Source organism: Musca vetustissima, unplaced genomic scaffold (assembly GCF_032173495.1).
Source record: "Musca vetustissima isolate MV318-11 ecotype Yass unplaced genomic scaffold, APGP_CSIRO_Mvet_v1 utg9920, whole genome shotgun sequence".
Classification (NCBI taxonomy): domain Eukaryota; kingdom Metazoa; phylum Arthropoda; class Insecta; order Diptera; family Muscidae; genus Musca; species Musca vetustissima.
The window spans coordinates 14,207-35,329 of NW_026872652.1; the positions used below are offsets into that span (position 1 = coordinate 14,207).

The 21,123-nt window shown below is 33.8% G+C and overlaps 4 protein-coding genes across 4 annotated transcripts; 2 read left to right on the top strand and 2 right to left on the bottom strand.

Annotated features, from left to right (window-relative positions):
• Positions 1-375: 375 nt before the first annotated feature.
• On the bottom strand, positions 376-753 carry LOC133334916 (ARL14 effector protein-like). The gene has a single exon (XM_061543262.1). It carries the CDS (start codon positions 751-753, stop codon positions 376-378), a length of 378 nt encoding a protein of 125 aa, XP_061399246.1.
• A 3,936-nt stretch (positions 754-4,689) lies between these two features.
• LOC133335239 (ARL14 effector protein-like) lies at positions 4,690-5,103 on the bottom strand. Its single transcript, XM_061543566.1, has one exon. The coding sequence runs from the start codon at positions 5,101-5,103 to the stop codon at positions 4,696-4,698; it is 408 nt and encodes a 135-aa protein (XP_061399550.1). The 3' UTR covers positions 4,690-4,695.
• A 3,789-nt stretch (positions 5,104-8,892) lies between these two features.
• LOC133335351 (presequence protease, mitochondrial) lies at positions 8,893-13,591 on the top strand. The gene is made up of 2 exons (XM_061543666.1): positions 8,893-9,487; positions 11,007-13,591. The coding sequence occupies exons 1-2, from the start codon at positions 8,931-8,933 to the stop codon at positions 13,531-13,533; spliced, it is 3,084 nt and encodes a 1,027-aa protein (XP_061399650.1). The 5' UTR covers positions 8,893-8,930; the 3' UTR covers positions 13,534-13,591.
• Positions 13,592-14,609: 1,018 nt separating this feature from the next.
• On the top strand, positions 14,610-20,887 carry LOC133335027 (methyltransferase-like protein 25B). The gene is made up of 3 exons (XM_061543359.1): positions 14,610-14,844; positions 17,768-19,113; positions 20,735-20,887. The coding sequence occupies exons 1-3, from the start codon at positions 14,610-14,612 to the stop codon at positions 20,885-20,887; spliced, it is 1,734 nt and encodes a 577-aa protein (XP_061399343.1).
• The last annotated feature ends 236 nt before the right edge of the window (positions 20,888-21,123 follow it).

Below are 21,123 nucleotides of genomic sequence, written 5' to 3' on the forward strand. Positions count from 1 at the left end.
TAGCTAAGTAATACAAAAAATAGTTACAGAATTGCACTACAGACCTAACTAGTTTACTATTCGACATATTGTCCATAAATTTCAATTGTATTATATTATTAACTTAGAAACATCCAATTTTTATTATTATTTTAATTTATTGGCATATTAGCTTTACAATAACGTTCTATAACTTTATTTAAATCTTCGACTAGTTTTTTTATAATTTATTACAATTAAAAAAACCAACACCATTTTAACAATAATTTAATAATTTTTCTAGAACATTTTACTTAATATTTTTTAATTAATTATTATCCTATCTATAAATTATGTTTATAAAAAATATGTGTATATAGGTATATAAATAAATCTTTGCATTAATATTTCAACAAATTATTTACGTATGGGAAAATCCTTATTATTGACCACTCCATCTTTTCCATCAAATTTTATCGATTCATAATAGAATTTACGATGTACCCTGCACTGGACACCACACTTGGTTGAACCACAATTTTCACATTCATACCAACAGCCAGGACATTCGTCATCCAAGCAATCGCAAACATCTTTGCCGTTGTGACGAATCCGTCCATATTCATCGTACAGGCAACGAGAATTGGCACCCGCTTTACGTTTTGCCCGACGTATTTCTTGACTGCTGCTGTTGGTGTTATTGGATTCGCCAGGCTTTGGTCTTTCGCGTAGCGACATGCGTAAACCTTCTCTCCGATTTTGTTCCTTACGTTCGGCTGATGTTGCACGCGGCATTATTAGAAGTTTTTTTTTATTAACTAAGGCTTCTAAAAATAAGAGGGAGAGAAAGAAAATATTAATCATTATAATAATCCTCGATTTAAGGTCTTTTAAAGACCTCTGTTCTATATAAATGCCAATTGGTCTGCATAGAGTCCACAGGTATTTATTCAACATCAATTGATCTATATAGAGTCTGTAGGTCCTTTGAAGACAAATTGGCGTGTACAGAGAGGCATAGGTCTTGTAGGTCTGCATAGAGACCATAGGTCTTTGTAGATACCATAAGCCTTTAGGGACCATAGGTCTTTATAGAGGCATATTGGAGAGCATAAATAAATAGCTGTCTAAATCGACAGGAAGTTTATTTGGCTTAAGTCCATATGTAGTCCTTGGGGCTCTAAAAATTTTGTAATCAGGGCTTCAAATGCTTTGAAATATTATGAGGTCCCAACGGAACTTTGGAGGCCCATATACTGTAATCAGGCCCCCAAGGACTACATGTGGTAAAATGTTTACAACGATCCGTGAGGGGTCCCTAAACTAGACTTGTTCCAGCATTTCAAACCCTTAACAATGGGGGAAAAACATTTGTCCAACTAAAGTCTGTTTATATTTAAAAAGTGTTCTTGAATATTTTGGAGTTATTTTTTCCACTACCATCTATATAAATTTCTTGGAGTTTAAGTAAACCACGATCACCTACCAAGCAGATGTCCACAGAACTTGGCTGTTATAAAACATGCCTCTAAAATACATTTGAATATTGTGTTCAAAAATATATTGAATAATATTAGGTTTTAATACTTACAATTTAATAGGGCAGTATAATGACTAGCCAGGAGGTAGAAGGACTTCTTTATTTTTATTTTATAAATATTAACAAACAATAATGAATTTTCTAAAAATATAAACAAATAAAAAGTCCACTTTCCAACACTGAATTTTGTGTGTACTTCCATCTTAATGGAGACGGATGACAATTGTCGATTGACAATGTTTACACTGATGTCATTTGTCTGGATTTTTTTAAGATGATATGTTCGTTCGTTTACACATTAATTTGCACAAAGTATTACAAAATGTTGTTCGTTTACCAAAAGGTACAGTATAAAAGAGTGTTAAGCTACATTTACACGATTTAAGGCATTTTGAAGTCTTATCAAAATTTTGAAAATGTCTTTTGAAGACGTATTTACATATTTCAAAAATTTGATCAACATATTCTTTCAATATATTTCAAAATATTTTGGTCAAAGTTTGATCAAAATATTTTCAAGCTAATTTACACTGTTGGTAATTCTTTATATTGAAATTATTGACTTTGAACAGCTGTTTTGATTATTTTGAGAAATAGTTTAGCATTAATAACTATGGACGACGACATGGTCATCAGCATTTTTTAATATTGGAGGAAAAAGTAGCTGATAACAATGAAAAAAGAAGAAAACAAAATCAACATAGGGTTCGGCCTTTTCTTTTGGAAGGTGATGGTGTACTAGTCACCCCATTAATAGAAAAGGCCAATACTAATTTTAGGGAATCTATATGCCCCGGAGAACGCCTGACAATAACATAACATGCTGTCAAAATATTTCTAGTCATCAATATTGCCAGATGCGATTTTGATGGCTATTTACACGGCATCAATAAAATCTTCAAAAGTTTTGTTCAATAAATTTTGAAGAAATTTAGCTGTTTACACGAGTTTGAAGCATTTTGAAGAAACCAAGGTTTATTTAATAAGGTGTAAGTGACAATCATATGGTTTCAAACTTTTTTCTTTTTTTGTTTGTAAAGTAAATTGTCAAAAACATTTTCAATAACATTTCGATGTCAAAAATGGTCTTTAAATTTAGGATTTTTTAATAATAAAAATTCAAGAAAACTACATTCATAGAGGCGGGCGGAAAGGAAACCTAGGATTAAATCAGTTATAACCCCGTTCGCCGATTGGTCCACATATTTTATGTTATGTGTGGAAATCTATCCATAAATCCCAGCTACTCATAAAATCGAGAAGATTATGTTAGCCTATATTGAAATCGGTCCCTTGGTGCTTGTCACAATCCTCGGCGAAGGTTAAATACGCCTATGGAAAGATTTTATACGGTCAACACAATTGCCATGATTTAGTCTTTGACCGGGGATTTATGTTCTTCAATTTTTTTTAAGAAGGCAAGATTTTAAGGCACTCCATAGAAAAAATAGATTTTAATTCACAATATAAACAACATCACAAGGAGCAATGGGCTGCATGTGGGAAACTTAAAATTAATCGCGACCATGTCTTAAACTTTATTTTTTCACTAACCTAAAACCGCTAATAACCCAAGAATACACAAATTCATTAATTATTCCTCAAAGAATAGTTCTTGACAAAAATAAATTAATAATTGTTTTTGTTTATTTTTGTCAAAAACTTATTGTCAGCATGACAATTTAATTTCTATAACATGGTACAATTATAAAAGGTAACAGCAAATCCCAGCTGATTTGATTCCAACGTAATACTAGTGTCAATATGAATTTGACAAATTATGTTTTTAAAAATCACCCAACAGGAAAATTGGGAACGCATACAATTTGAAATTGTTCTTTATTAAATGTGCTCTGGTATTCAATTTACTCAATCTGCCTGCTGGGAAAGTTTGAGGAAGCAAATCTTTCTTCAAGGAATAACTTGCTATTCCCAGCATTTTCATATGTGTTACACATATATATGGCAATGGCTCAATTATAGGAAATATGTGGAAGCGATAGAAATATAAATTTGAAAGATTTTCATTCATGTTTTTCAATTTTTATTTTGAGGATTCGAAAATATTTCATTTTCAAAATAAAAATAACTTGATGATAATTTGTTTGTTTGTTTACATTTTTCTGTCAAATGAGTTGACACTAGTAGAACTTACAACAACAAATTTCCATGTGGTTGTTGTATCGTTTTTTGTACAACAACACTTGCTGTTACCTTCTATTATTATACCATGTTTCTATAACAAGAATGTTGTTTATGTAAAATACTAGTTGTTGTATCTGATGCATACACCTTATTAAATACACCTTGGAAGAAACCTTCAACCGTATAAATGAAGCTTTACTGAGTTATTGCAAATTCTTACAAAGAAAAATTTACTCAATTAGATTTTTTACTGAATTTTGTTCGCAAGATCTATTAATAAGGGTCAACTTATTAGCTAGTGAAAGACCGCTGATTTTTTTTTACGTATAATGTCAAAAATTCATTGTATCGGATTTCGTTAAACCAGTGGGTTTAAATTGCCTATTCAATTGTAAGGTAGGTTAACCCGGTAAAAAGATCTAATGTAAATACCGTTTAAAACTCTCTCCCATTCCCGTACTCAAAATGCTGCAATTTTTTTTTTAAATACAGAATGAAAACATCAAGTAGAATATTCTTAAAGGTTCGGGAACAGACTTATATTTAATATTAGTCCACTATTTCCAGTCTAAATTAGAGATTTGATTAAAAAGTACACAATTTCAGAAGAAGTATGATATAAATACATTTTAATATATTTATTTTCTGACACATATACCGAAATCGTATATATAAAAATACGTTTCTTATAGAAAACTAATAGCTACAGGTTTGTTCTTAATCAATTAGAATGTTTACCGATTATGAGAATGCATTCAAATGCAAAAAATAAATACAAATTGACAATAATGATTGCGAAAAATTACTAAAGATAAATAGGTCCACAAATTGTAAAAATATACAAATTATTAAAAAATGATAATTTTAAAATGATTTACCAAATATGGTTCAGAACATCATGAGACTCGTGACACATACACAAGGTAGGCCATAAATAAAATACCATATAGAAATTTAAAATAAATATTTCTTGCTTATAAACTAAAATACCACACCGAACATGCATTCCCAACATATTACACTGCGACAATATATCCATCCACCCATCCTCTCTATTTGCCAACCGGAAAATGTTTATTGCGTATTGTGGCATCTTTTCCATCGAATGATATCGACTCATAATAGAATTTACGATGTACCCGACACTGGACACCACACTTGGTGGAACCACAATTTTCACATTCATACCAACAGCCCGGACAGTCATCATCCATGCAATCGCAAATATCCTTTCCGTTGTGACGCATCCGCCCTACCTCATCGTAAAGGCAACGGGTATTGGCATTTAATTTACGCTTTAGTTTTCGTTTTTCAGGACGAGACGTCTTTTCGGTTTCGTAGTCATCCAAATAGCTGAGATCGTCGCTTCTTAGCCTACGTTCGGCGTGTAATTTGCGAGGTCGTTCTCGCAAGGACATTCGCAGGCCAGTGCTCTCCGAAAGATCAGTATCGGTATCCATTTTTATTTAAAAGATGAGAATTTAAATTTTTAGCAAAATAACAACAACAATAATTAATAAATACAATTACGATATGTATTTGTTTAGAAAGAGATGAAAGCGAGGCGTAAAAAGTTGTTTTTGCTTGATAGGGCACACAAATTTGCAAACGAAGTGAAGTAGGGTATACAAAGTATCCATTAAATTTTAGTGATCTGTAATTCGAGTTTGACACAGGCAACGAGTGTCTTCCTGTACACAAAAACTGGTAAAACTTTTAAAATGTTCACGGTTATTCAAGTAAATTTTTAAAAATAAACAAAAGTTTTAATAGTAAAGAAGTCAACTTAACATGCCAATCCTAAAGTCCTCTTATGTGTGGGATGTACGGCTGTCATTTGCAGCCGTTCACTCGGAGTAAAGGAAAGTGGAAAAAGAGGGGGAAGATATACACGAAGTTTAAAACAGTGTAGGAAAAATATTTATTTGGCCATTTCAAAGTTTCAACAAAACATAGGATCTGCTTAGGATCTATTTCGGAGAAGAATGCTAGATTATCAATTTCATATTTACCAAACTGTCGGTGTCTTCTGCTATTTCCTGATGGACACCTACAGAGTAAATGTTATATTGTTTCCAGCTCTTCATCATCTTGACATCGGTGACAATAATCCACTCCGTTAATGTCCTAAAGTGACCTGATATGACTTTTACATTCCTCTTAATATGAGACAGCAGCGAAGAAGTTCTACGGCGAGAGAGTTCTGGACATATGGTTTTGAAATCCTTTCCCTTAGGTTCGCCAAAGTCCTCATTTGGTATCAAATTTAGTTCAGATTAGTAGGAATTTCCAAAACTTCCTAAATAGCTCAATTCTACCCCCAACAGTGATCCTAACACCAACTGTCAAGATTCTAGCTCTATCTTTACACCCAAATCCAAATTTGATGTATAAAGTTTTAGAAATTTGTGCTAATTGATACCAAATGAGGATTTTGGCGAACCGAAGGGAAAGGATTTCAAAACCATATGTCCAGGATTCTCTCGCCGTTGAACTTCTTCGCTAACTCCAACTGTCAAAATTCTAGCTCTATCTTTACACCCAAATTTGGTACCATAATACGAATTTTCAAAATTTCTTACATACCCCAAACCTACACCTCAACAATGATCTTATTTCCAAATTTTAGGATCCCAGCTCTATTAGTTCACCCATATCCAAATTGTACTAATTATAGTACGATTTAGTACTTTTCGTACACATAAGTAAAACATTTCCAAAACTACGTACATATCCCAATCCTACACTACGACGGTAATGTTAATTTTCAATTTCAAGATCTTAGCTCCACTAGTACCTCCAAATTAAATTTGTACCAAATAAAGTACCATATAGTACTTTTCGTACAAATGAGTACACGCTTTCAAAACCATGTTCTTATATCGACCCTACTTCAAAACCCATGTTCTCAATCTTACTTCGGATTCCAAATTTCAAGTTTTTAGCTCTATCGGTAGACATGCTACGAAATTGTACGAAATTTAGTACATTTTAGTACTTTTCGGATACTTATAGTTCGAATGTTCAAAACCCCTTCCCTATATCTATTCTACTATTCATCAGTGACACTCGTTGCAAATTTAAGTGTTCTAGGTTTACCTGTTCGCCAAATACAAATGGCACCACATTTAGTACTTTTCATACCGTTCTGTACCGTTTGGACCAAGAGTGTCCCCCACCCAAAATTTCAAGATTCTAACTTCAGCCGTTTCGTCTGGGCGTTGATGAATCGTTAAATCAATAAATCAGTAAATGGAATACCCAAGATTTATAAATAATAGGTTCGTTCGTTTACTTTCCCAGTAATATTTACTCAGTTAGAATTTGCAGAGAGTAAATACGAATTTTTCCTTCTCAAGTGAGAAAACTACAAGAAGTAAACGAACAACATCCAGTAAAATATTGATTAAAACAACAAACTAATTGGCGCAAACTAAAAAATGGTGTTCCAGACATGTTAGGGATGCACACTTTTTTGTTTGGATTTGGAACCTAAAAAAACGTTCGCCAATTACTCTTGTATTACCTTATTTTTAAATACTTGCGTTTTATTCATCCATTTTGGTATTTAATGATACAAAATCAAAATAAAATTCACAAAACAAACAATCAACGAACAACATTTTGTAATAATTTGTACAAATTCGTACAAATTATTGAGTAAACGAACGAACCTAATGTCACCTAGCAAGAGCTGTTTTTGCTCAAATCTAATGTCAACAATTTTGAGTTTGTTTACGTTTTGATAATGGAAGTCAATTTACAATAATGGATTTTGACAGCAAAATTTAGGAGCAGATGATTTCCAGCTGGTCTCCCAGGATGTCCATAATAATAGCCGTTGGGAGTTTTTGTGCCATAAGATCACCCACCATGGTATAATAATAGAAGGTAACAACAAATGTTGCTGTACAACAACTACATGAAATTTGGCAGAAAAATGTAAACAAACAAACAAATTATCAACAAATTATATTTATTTTGAAAATGAAATTTTTTTGAATCCTCAAAATAAAATTGAAGAACATGAATGAAAATCTATCAAATTTATATTTCTATCGCTTCCACATCTTCCCTATAATTGAGCCATTGCCACTTATATGAGTAACACATATGAAAATGCAGGGAATTGCGAGTTATTCCATGAAGCAAGATTTGCTTCCTCAAACTTTCCCAGCAGACAGATTGAGTAAATTGAATACGGGAGCACATTTATTAAAGAACAATTTCAAATTGTATGCGTTCCCAATTTTCCTCTTGGGTGATTTTAAATGCATAATTTGTCAAATTCATATTGACGGTATTATTACGTTGGAATCAAATCAGCTGGGATTTGCTGTTACCTTTTATAATTGTACCATGAATAATGGAAGTCAATTCATAATAATGGATTTTGACAGGAAACTTGAGAAGCAGATGATTTCCAGCTTATCTCCCTGGATGCCATCAATAGCATTTGGCGCAGCTGATGTCTTGATTAACTGTCATAGTGGGTTATTTCTACTTGAATTCAAGCACTTTGACTGTTAATCAAGACATCAGCTGCCCTAAATGGACTACCTATTCATTCTGCCATGGTTGTGCCATAAGGTCACCCACAAAGAGAACAAACAGCTGATTTTTCTTAACAACTTTGTGTTTCACACTTATTCGTAAACAGTCTTTATTCGTTGTAGTCTTTATCGGCTATTCTCTCCTGGCTCTCCAATTCGTATCACTCAAAAACGTTTTTCAATTAGGTCGAGCATCATTTTTCATTTTGGCTATTTCGTGCTCGTTCACATCAGATGTTCAGCTATTTGATTTTGTTTCTTTAAACTATTGAAAAAGTTTATATAAAAAATAAAGGTAAGTAAATGAATTTAGTGATATGCAACAAATAATGCCCAAGTCATAAAAACCTATCAAGATTTCTGTTATTGGAATCATGTTCGGACAAGCGTGCTAAATACAATGTTTTTGTCTCCTCCTCATCCCCAAAGAAATACAAAGTGCTGATGTAACAGTGTGTGTTTTGTGTGAAATTTTGTTGATTAAAATTTAAAAAAAATAAATAAATTGAATAATAAATTAAAAGAAATGCAAGTTAAAATTAACACGAATGACATACACATAAATAAATCAAAGTTTCTCTTTTGTAGAAACAAATTAAATAAGGAACATTGATTGAAATAGAATCGCAGCAATTCAGGAACCTCAAATCCCCTCACTGCCCCTCTGTAGCCGTCATAAATACGAAGAATAGTAGCAGCAACAACAACAATAGCCGGAAAAACTAAACAGCAACATGTTAAAGCGTTTACAAATCATAAAGCCGGTCATCGGCCAGAGCATGCGTCAAAAGCTTTCCTCCTATGCCAAACAGCCGGGTGGCGGTGCACAAGATATGCGTCCAGCAGCACAGGGTAAAATCAAATTGGAATCTCCCACGGTAATTTCACAAGTTGAGCGAAAATTCCACGAGGGTAAGCAGTACAGCGGTTTCGAATGCATTCGCTGTGAAAATGTACCAGAATTCGGTATAATGTCATATACATTCCGTCACCTGGGCACCGGAACAGAATTATGGTATTTGGATCGCAAGGATAGTAATAATGTGTTTTCGGTCAATTTCCGTACCACACCTTTTGATTCGACCGGTCTGCCACACATTTTGGAACATTGTGTGCTGTGCGGCTCACAAAAGTATCCGGTGCGTGATCCATTCTTTAAAATGCTAAATCGTTCGGTGGCCACATTTATGAATGCCATGACCGGTCCGGATTATACAATGTATCCATTTTCATCGATGAACGAAACGGATTATAGGAATTTGCAGAAAATCTATTTGGATGCGGTATTTAGGTGAGTATTTTGGGAATATTTTTGAAAATATATTTTAAGGCTTGATATTAGCATCATTGCAGGAAAATGCTTGTAGATTAGTATCTTAGGTCTTTGAAAATTTTTTGTTAAACAATCTAGACTTTGGATGTCACTGAAAAATGTTCTATCTCTTGTTGAAAAAATATTTTTTAAAAATTCAAACCTTCTTGAAAAAATAATTTTTAAAAATTCAAACCTTCTTGAAAAAATAATTTTTAAAAATTCAAACCTTCTTGAACAAATATTTTTTTTAAAAATTCACACCTTGAAAAAATATTTTTTTAAAAATTCAAACCTCCTTGAAAAAATATTTTTTAAAAATTCAAACCTTCTTGAAAAAATATTTTTTAAAAATTCAAACCTTTTCGAAAAAATATTTTTTTTTAAATTCAAACCTTCATGAAAAAATATTTTTTTCAAAATTCAAAACTTCTTGAAAAAATTATTTTTTAAAAACAAATCCACGCCTAAAAAATTATTTTTTAAAAACAAATCCACGCCTAAAAAATTATTTTTTAAAAACAAATCCACGCCTAAAAAATTATTTTTTAAAAACAAATCCACGCCTAAAAAATTATTTTTTAAAAACAAATCCACGCCTAAAAAATTATTTTTTAAAAACAAATCCACGCCTAAAAAAATATTTTTTAAAAACAAATCCACGCCTACATTTTTTTTAACAAATCCACGCCTGAAAAATTATTTTTTAAAAACAAATCCACGCCTAAAAAATTATTTTTTAAAAAATCCACGCCCAAAAAAATTATTTTTTAAAAAAATCACGCCTAAAAATTATAAATCAACGCCTAAAAAAATATTTTTTAAAAAATCCACGCCTAAAAAATTATTTTTTAAAAAAATCCCCGCTTAAAAAAATTTCTTAACAAATCCACGCCTAACAAATTATTTTTTAAAAAATCCACGCCTAAAAAATTATTTTTTGAAAAATCGCCTTGTTAAAAAACTATTTTTTAAAAAATTCACCCTAAAAAATATTTTTTAAAGAATCCACGCCTTAATTTTTTTTCCAAAAATCTACTCCTTAAAAAATATTTTCAAAAATCTACTCCTTTAAATTTATTTTTTAAAAATCCAAGCCTTGAAAAAATATTTTTTTAAAAAAAAACAAGCCCGGAAAAAATATTTTTTAAAAAATCCAAGCCCTGAAAAATATATATATTTTTTAAAAATCCACGTTTAAAAAATATTTTTTTCAAAAATCCACACCTTGAAAAAATATATTTTTTTTTTTAAATCCAAGCCTTGAAAAATTCAAAGCATTCTTTGTTCTTGAAAAAGTATTTTTTTAAAAAATCCTCGACTTGTAACTTAAATATTTATTTATTAAAATTTTTGGCCTTTAAAAAATAATTTTTAAAAACATCACTGGCTCTTCATAAAATTTTTATTAAAAAAAATTTAAATCCTTCCAAAAATATTTGTTTTATATTAGTATAACATCATGAATTAAATTTTCTATTTTCTTTTGTTTTTGCAGACCCAATTTGGAATATTTGGACTTTTTGCAAGAAGGCTGGCGTTTGGAACATTCCAATTTGAAGGACAAAGAATCGGAATATGTCATCAAGGGTGTTGTGTACAATGAAATGAAGGGTGCATTCTCGGAAAATTCATCAATTTTCGGACAAAATCTTCTCAACAATTTATTACCCGATCATACCTATGGTTATGTGTCGGGTGGAAATCCCCTTGAAATACCCAAACTGACACATACAAATCTGGTTGATTTCCATCGTAAATATTATCATCCCAGTAATGCTCGCATCTATGCCTATGGATCATTTGATTTGAGCAAAACATTGGCCTGTGTTAACGAGGAGTATCTCAGCAAATATGAACCCATCGATAATAGCTATAGCCGTATACCCAATCAACCGAGATGGAATAAACCACGCAATGTCCATATCTCTAGTCGTTTCGATAATATGGGAGCACCCTTCGAGAAGCAAAATCAAATTGCTATCGCCTTGTTAATGTCCGATGTGACAGATATTCAAGAAACATTTGTCCTGTACGTTTTGTCGGAGCTGTTGGTAAGGGGACCCAATTCACCGTTCTATCGTAATTTGATTGAACCGAACTTTTCGGGTGGTTACAATCAAACCACCGGTTTTGATCCACAAATTAAGGATACATTCTTCTGTGTGGGTCTGCAAGATTTGAAGGTGGATGATTTTGGCAGGGTGCAAGAATTGTTTGATGCCACCGTCAAGGAGGTCATAGAAAAGGGCTTTGATGCCAAACACATTGAAAGTGTTCTACACAATATCGAGTTGTCATTGAAACATCAATCGCCACAATTTGGTTTGGGATTGTTATTCAATTCTACACCGCTGTGGAATCATGAAGGTGATGTGGTACAGAACCTAAGAGTATCCAGTATGATAAGCAATTTCCGTGCGGAATTACAAAATGATTCACAATATTTGCAAAAGAAAATGGCCCATTACTTTGCCAATAATACCCACAGACTGACACTGACCATGTCTCCCGACGATACCTATGAAGATAATTTCAAAACCGCCGAATTGGAATTGTTGCAAAAGAAAATTGTGGCCTTAGATCATGAGAAGAGAACCAAAATCTATGAAAATGGTTTGAAATTGGAAGAAGCCCAAAAGGCGCCACCAAATTTGGATATTTTGCCATGCTTGAAGTTGAGTGATGTACAAGAGGCCCCCAAACTACAACCCTTGGATGTGGTTAAGGTACAAAATGTTCCCACACAAGTGTGTAATGTGCACACCAATGAAATCTCCTATTTCAAGTGTTACTTTGATGGCTCCTCGCTGTCACAAGAAGAGATTTTGTTAATACCACTCTTCTGTAATATTATCAACGATATGGGTACTAAAAATTATGACTATAGAGATTTTGATAAGCTGGTATTATCGAAGACGGCTGGTATTAATTTCAAATTACATTTTGCCGAAAATATCTACGACAGTAAAACATTCGATTTGGGTGTTCTGATGACCACACATGCCTTGGATAAAAATGTTGAGGCAATGTTCGATTTGAGTAAAGAGCTGTTGTTGAATTTCAAAATGGACGACGCGGAGCGTGTTAAAATGTTGCTCGATAATTATATGTCCAACATTTCGGTAGGCATTGCCAGTTCGGGACATTTATATGCCATGCAGTCGTGTGCTGGTTTGGTTACCGATTCGGCTAAATTGAAATCCATGTTGGCCGGTGTGGAACACATTGAGTATATGAAACAATTTGCCACGGACAATAGTATTGAACAAATTATGAGTAAATTAAAGAATTTGGGAGAGAAGCTGTTCAATAAGAAAACAATGCGTAATGCTGTCAACACCTCGGAGGAATTTTATCCCAGCTTTATTCAGGCCTATGAGAAATTCTTGGGTGATTTGCCGGAACAGGCAGTGGAGAAGGGGGAAAATAAAGTAAACCTCTTGGAGCCAAGCTGTCAACATTTTGTGATGAATATTCCGGTTAATTATTGTGCCAAGGCCCTGTTTACTGTGCCGTATACCCATCGAGATCATCCAACATTGAAAGTGTTGGCCAAATTGATATCGGCCAAATATCTTTTGCCTGTGGTGAGAGAACAAAATGGTGCCTATGGCGCTGGCGCCAAAATCGGTTCCGATGGCATCTTCAGCTTCTTCAGTTATCGTGATCCCAATTCCACCAAAACCCTGGAAGCCTTTGACAATACATATCAGTGGTTGCAAGAGAACAATTCACTGTTGAATGAACAAACATTGTTTGAAGCCAAATTGGGGGTGCTGCAACAGCTGGATGCCCCCATTGCTCCCGGAAATCAAGGTATTGATTTCTTCCTGTATGGGGTTAGTCAAGAAATGTTCCTTAAATATAGAGCGCGTATGTTGGCCGTCACAATGAGCGAACTGCAACAGGCCGTGGAGAAATATTTCAAAACACCACCCACATATTATGGCAAATGTTTGTTGGGTCCCGAAAACAAGGATTTGGAAGCTGTTACCAAACTTAAATGGAAGGTTATAAATTAAGGCACACACACGCATCGACTAGATTTTAGTATAGGGCATTATGTGTGTTATGTTTTGTTATTAAAAAAAATAAATACAACTACAAAGGTATTCGTTTATCCAGGTAGAAACAAGACTGACCGAATGTCCCGAATATAATGTGGCCAAATATCGATATAAACGAATTCCATTGTATCTTTTTTGTATGTATCTTCTTTTTTTTGGAAAAATTTTTGTTTTGTGTGAGAGATATATAAGATTTATTAGTATAAGTTTTGTTTTTATTCTGCAAGAATATTGTAATACTTTTTTTCTCCAAACAACGACAAATTAGCCTAACATAAACAATATAAAATAATATCGATTTTTTATAACATCTATTCTTAAATACATTTTGTCCAATTTTGCTCAATTTTAAAATATTCTCCACACACACAGACATATATACTTTAGCTTTAAACATTTCATTTCCTAACAAAATTTTTTTGAAATGCCCCCTTTAACATTTCGATACATTAACAGTCTTGGAAAAAACATATAACTGCACTTGTTGCCAATTAAAAAAAAATAGCACCCCCTTCCCAAAATTCACCAAAATCACACATTTGAAATGAAACTAAAACTAACTTAATTTTAAAAAATAGTTTTAATTGTTATAAGTACTTTCTTTGATAGTCATAACGAAGAATATATCAAATATGTTAATTGAACATTTATGAATGTTATAAAAATAAAAAAAAACAAACAAACGAACATAAATTATGGTTAATAATAAAACGAAAAATGTTAAATATAGTATATCAATGTTGTTGTTTCTTTTAGGAGAATGGAAAGGGAAAATACAATTAAATCGCCGGTAAAGATATAAAGGGAAATAAAAATATTTCTTTAAAAGCTGTCAAAGCTAGTTTGTTTGTTTGCGGTTATTGTGAGCGGAATTTGAGTGGGGCATGTGATGACGAGAATGTGTCTACTGATATTCGTGATTTGAATGAAAAGTTTGATCATTTTATTTCTTCAAATCCGAGTCCGAAATTTTTGCCATAAAGGACATCTTGGATGACATTAAACGTGAGATATCTTCCTGTTTGAGTGAAATGAAAGCAGATATTAGAGACTGCAACAAGAGAATAGATGTGGTTGAGTCAAATGCCAATGCCCAAATTATTAAACGGGATATGCAGAATCATGTCTTACATCGTAGACTGAATAGAGGTGACTTTGGTGTCAGTGGCATGCCTGTTCTTGTTAACATTGCTGTTGCAATTGCAACTTTCCATAAAATTAATTTATCTACTCAAGACGTGACCTATGTGTGTTATATTAACAACCGTAAATTAATTCTGGCCAAGGTCTATAGCGTTCATTTGCGAGATGCAATTATGGCACAGTATTTAAAAACTCGAACACTCAAAATATCTGACATACTGAATGTGATGGTAATGATATTGAGAGCAGAATTTACCTAAACGATCATCACACCCCTGCTGTTAGTTATTGGAATGATATATGCCATTAAATTCGAGTTTCCAAAGTTGTCTCCATAGCTCAATACTACACTTCAACAGTAATCTAAATTCGAAATCTCAGGATTCAACCAAATTCAAATTGTTTCACATTTTGAACTTTTCGTCGCTGTCGGATGTAAGTCCAAATTTGAGAATTCCAGCTCTGCCTGTGCATTAAAACCCATATTGTACCAGATTTGGTACCATTCTGTCCTTTTGAACTACATTCCAAACCTATCTCAATATTCTAAACCTGATTTTAAATAACAATCGTAAGCCGAATATAAGAATTCCAGCTCTGTCTATTTACCAAATTGTACCAGATTTCGTACCATTCTGTACTTTCCGTACCCATATTCGAGTTCTACCCGTTAACTAAAGTCCAAATGTTGTAGTTTTCGTAACCATAAGTACGAATTTCCTAAACTACCTCAGTCATGCACTCCAACAATAAGTCCACATTTAAGTATCAAATTTAGTACCATTATTACTTTTCGTAGACATAAATACAAGTTTTCAAAACGTCTTCAATTCCTCACTCCAATAGAAATTTTAATCATAAATCTCAGGATCCCAGCCCTATCCGTTCATATAGATCCAAATTGTACCATATTTAGTACCATTTAGTACTTTTCGTACTTATGACTTCAAATTTCCAACACTATCTCAAACCTGTAATCTAATAGTAATTTTATTTCCAAATATAAGTTTTCCATCTCTAACATTCACTCAAATCTAAATTATACCTAACTTGGTACCATTTAGTACACATAATTACGCGTTTTCAAAACTACCTTCATGTCTCAATCCTAGACTCCAACTTTAATTTTAATTCCAATTTTTTGGATTCCCGCTTACACAAAACGAATTGTACCATATTTAGTATTCTCGTATTCATAAGTACGAAATTCCAATCATTTTCATTTAAAATTTAAATTTTCCATCTCTCTTCGTTCACCCAAATCCAAATTGTACCAAATCTAGTGCCGTTTAGTACTTTTCGTACACATAAATACAAATTTCCAAAGATGTCTCCATAGCAAAATCTTCAACAGTAATCTGAATTCCAAATTTTATGTTTTTAGCTCTATCCGTTCAAGCAAAATCCAAATTGCATTAATATTGTACCATTTATTACTTTTCGTACCAATAAGTACGAATTTCCAAAACTACCTCAATCCTATGCTGCAACAGACATTTAATTCCCAATTTCCAGACTCCAGCTCTATCTGTGAACCGAAATCCAACTTGCACCAAATTTAGTACCATTAAGTACTTTTCATACACATAAGTACAATTTTTTTTAAATCTACCTCAATCCTGTACTCCAATAGTAGTCCTAATTCCGATGTTCAGTATTCCATCTCTATACACTCAAATAAATGCAAATAGTACCAAATTTAGTACCATTTTGTACTTTTTATAAACATAAATACGAATTTCTTAAATCATTTCCATACATCAACATCACTTTCCAACCTTTATTCCGTATAAAATTCAAGATTCTAGCTATATAATTACAAGCTTCTAGTCACAGCCGTTTCGCTTGGGCGATGATATGTCTGTCAGTCAGTCACTCACTTAACACTAAGCTCTTTATTCCCTACACAACTATGTTGTCAGGATATTATAGCTTTGTGTAGCCCCAAATGTTTGTAACGCCGCGAATTAATGGTCCTAGACCCACCTTTAAGTATACCGATCGTCATATCTCGACTAGCTGAGTCAATCTAGACATGTGTGACCGTCCGTCCGTCTGTCCATTATAATTTGTAAACACGATACAGGCCACAGTTATGGACCAATCTTCATGAAATTTTGCATGTAGGATGGGTTCTGGCCAATGAAGACTCCTATTGTTTTTGGAAAAGATCTGTTAATATTTAGGGGATAAAATGGACCAAAAACTTTATTTTTGTCGATTTTTCTGGTCGCTCCAGAGGCCGCAATTATGGCCCAAACACCCCGAATTTTTGCATGGAGAAGTGGATCGGTCCAAAGAATAAGTATGCCTATTTTTATATAGATCGGTCAATATTTAGCGGGTCAAATAGACCCTGACTTTTGTGTGAAAAATGACAAAATTTGTATTCTATGGCGTATATATTTACCCCTGAAGGACATATACCCGAGAAGTTGATACTATATTCAAGAGGAGTGGTTGACCTTTAAATTGATACCAATTATATGGTCGTATGTATTCGGATGTGGGAGTTACACATAAATATTTACGGGTGCTTACCTACTGAGATATTATTTAGTAACCCATTACCACACTGGAGGGCGGAATTGTAGCGCTGATCGCTTTCAAAATTTCCATGAGATTCCAGTTATGGTCAAGGACAACGCCTATAATTTTCAGTGATGATCACATAATCATTTTGGGATGAAATGGCCCAAAAACATAATTTTTTGTGTTGTTTTCGATTCGATCTATAGGCGGTGAAAGGAATATGGACAAGTAATTAGAAGGACTGAATATTAATAATATTCGGAAAATATGTCAGTGTAAGGAAAAAGTGCTGTTGACCTCTAATCGGCAAAGCGGTGCAAATATCAGAAATATTGCCCAGGCTCGAAATAAACATCAGCAAAAAGTTAGAGTTCCGTGATAATTGTGTAGATTATCCTATGGTCGGCCCCGTCCGACTATACTGTTGTCGGACGCCTTGTTGTTGCTTTAAAAACTATTTTTTTTAATTGTCCCCTTTTTAAAAAAAAATTAAAATTGTTTCCCTTTCTTCCAGATATGAGTCTACCGGTTGGCTTTAAAACCCCAGAGGATTACTTCAAAGAAACCCTGGACTTTTTAAAAGAATATTCCTGGATATATCAGGAGGCGAACACCTGTTTTATAAAATCCAATATTTTGTCAAAAATGCCCAAAGAGTTTCGTAATTATTTCCAGAATATAAATAACCATGACCTAAATCAATTTCCACTTGTGCATCTACCCCTTAAGGCAGAACCAATGCTAATGGAATTTCGCCGGCGCCTAAGTTCATTAATACCACAAGAAGCCTTTGCAGATCCACCACCCTTGGAAGAGATGTCTCATTTTAAAACCGAAAACTTTAGGAAAATGAATTTGAAAAAGCGTCATGAAATTTTACGCTTAGCCCAAGCCATACACACACAATTACAACCAAGAGAGAAGGAGCAGTCGCAGCAGCAGACTGCGGAATCAGATCAAGAGAAAGTGGTTCTAATTGACTTTGGTTGTGGTTTAGGTTATCTAAGTGAAATGCTTTATAAACTTAATCACAACTATCTAATTTTGGGTTTAGAATCTGATCCTGTACGTGTGGAGGCAGCAGAGAAACGCCTGGAGGCCTATATGCCCGGGGCAAAGGAGGCCATACACTATCGCCAGCAATTTATTACCGAGAATTCTAAAGATTTTATAAATGAAAGTGTAACAGAACTTTTACAATCCAATTATTGCCCCCGGCAGGATACATTACGCCAGCCTACGACACAGGCCATAATTGGTTTACATGCATGTGCCGACTTGACAATTACCTCGATGAAACTTTTTCTCCGCATGCCTCAAGTACGTCATCTGATAATCATGCCATGCTGCTATCACAAAATGCAAATGTGTGCGGGCACAATGAAGTTTCACAATTTCCCCTTGAGTCGCCGCTTGCAAAAGGTAGTAGTGCCGGACGAGGACGACGACGACAAGGCATCTGACAGTAGTGTCATCAATAATTATTCCAGTTATTTAAATCGACCATTCCTACGTTTGGCCTGTCAACAGACATTGAAACGTTGGCACAAATGCACCGTCGAACAACATTCCCGCCACGCACGCGAAATGTTCCTCAGAGCAATGGTGGAGGCATTGCCGCATAAGGAAACGGAAATTGTGGTTAAGTGCAAGGAAAAAATCGATTTATTGAAGGAGAATATATTGGATTTTAATACCATTCGACATTTGTATCAGTTGCAAGAGACCAGGGATGTAAGCAGGCGGGTGGTGGTGGATTGGTCTGAGGAACATGTAAGGGAATTTTATATGCTAGTGGCCAAGTATGGGGACGGTGAAAAATTAGCCGAGGGTCTAACATGTCTGCAGACAGCGATACAGGTATATATGTATTTTTTTTTAATAATAATTTTCTATAGAAAAAAAACAGTAAGGAAAGTAGTAAAGTCGGACTGGGCCGACTATATGATACCATTCACCTCTTTGGGTATATTCTACACAGTCTCCTAACAGGCGTCTCCTTTTCGTCGCAACATTGACATGAAATTGAACGAATGATATATAAGAACGTTAGTGCAGCTATATCTAAATCTGAACAGATTTTTACGAAACTTAGCACACATCAATATTGTGCATATCGGAAGATATTTAAGGCCTTTGTCGGACGAAAATATATATGGGAGCAATATCTAAATCTGAACCGATTTTCACGAAACTTAGCACACATCATTCTAGACTTAATTCAGTGCGCTATGCCAAATTTCGTGCATATCGGAAGATATTTAGGGCCTTGGGCTCACCATTTACCTTAAATCGGAGTAAAATATATATTGGAGCTATATCTAAATCTGAACCGATTTTCACGAAACTTAGCACACATCATTCTAGACTTAATTCAGTGCGCTATGCCACATTTCGTGCATATCGGAAGATATTTAGGGCCTTTGGTTCAACATTTACCTTAAATCGGACGAAAATATATATGGGAGCTATATCTAAATCTGAAACGATTTTCACGAAACTTAGCACACATCAATATAGACTCAATTAAGTACGCTATGCCACATTTCGTGCATATCGGAAGATATTTAGGGCCTTTGGTGCACCATTTACCTTAAATCGGACGAAAATATATATGGGAGCTATATTTAAATCTGAACCGATTTTCACGAAACTTAGCACACATTAATATAGACTCAATTCAGTACGCTATGCCACATTTCGTGCATATCGGAATATATTTGGGCCTTTGGCGCACCATTTACCTTAAATCGGACGAAAATATATATCGGAGCTATATCTAAATCTGAATCGATTTTCACGAAACTTAGCACACATCAATATAGACTCAATTCAGTACGCTATGCCACATTTCGTGTATATCGGAAGATATTTAGGGCCTTTGGCGCACCATTTTCCTTAAATCGGACGAAAATATATATGGGAGCTATATCTAAATCTGAACCGATTTTCACGAAACTTAACACACATCATTCTAGACTTAATTCAGTGCGGGACTTTGCTTCACCATTTACATAAAATCAGTGCGTTATGCCAAATTTCGTGCAAATCGGAAGATATTTAGGGATTTTGGTTCACCATTTACAAAAATCGGACGAAAATATATATCGGAGCTATATCTAAATCTGAACCGATTTTCATGAAACTTAACACACATCATTCTAGACTTAATTCAGTGCGCTATGCCAAATTTCGTGCAAATCGGAAGATATTTAGGGACTTTGGTTCACCATTTACATAAAATCGGACGAAAATAAATATCGGAGCTATATCTAACCGATTTTCACGAAACTTAGCACACATCATTGTAGACTTAATTCAGTGTGCTATGCCAAATTTCGTGCAAATCGGAAGATATTTAGGGCCTTTGGCGTCTTTGGGTCTTTTTTTAAATATCCACCCATTTTTGGTCCTTAAAAATATTTATTTATTGTTTAATATTCAATATTTTTAATATCCTTTCCTTTATTTTTTCTTACAGAAATTATGTGAAAATTTGGTTCTTTATGACCGTTTGTGTTTTATGGAAGAAACAGCTGCCGAATTGAATTTGAACATTTATGTACGCTATGAAAAACTGATGGATGAAGAATTATCGCCACGATGTTATGTTTTAATTGCTGAAAAATTATAATGCGGGATTTAAATTCAAATTTTCATAACAATTGTAAATATTTGCTTCAGCAGAAAAAAAATAAAACTTTTTTGTACTTTTTAATTAATTGAAACGTTTCTCAATGACTCTGGGAAAGGTGTTAATTAATGGAATTCACAATCTTGTGTTGTTGTGTTCTGTTGTCATTTGTTGTAATTAACATTTGTCAGGGTGATGTAGAAGAAAAAATGCTGGGTAATTATCAAATTACGAGG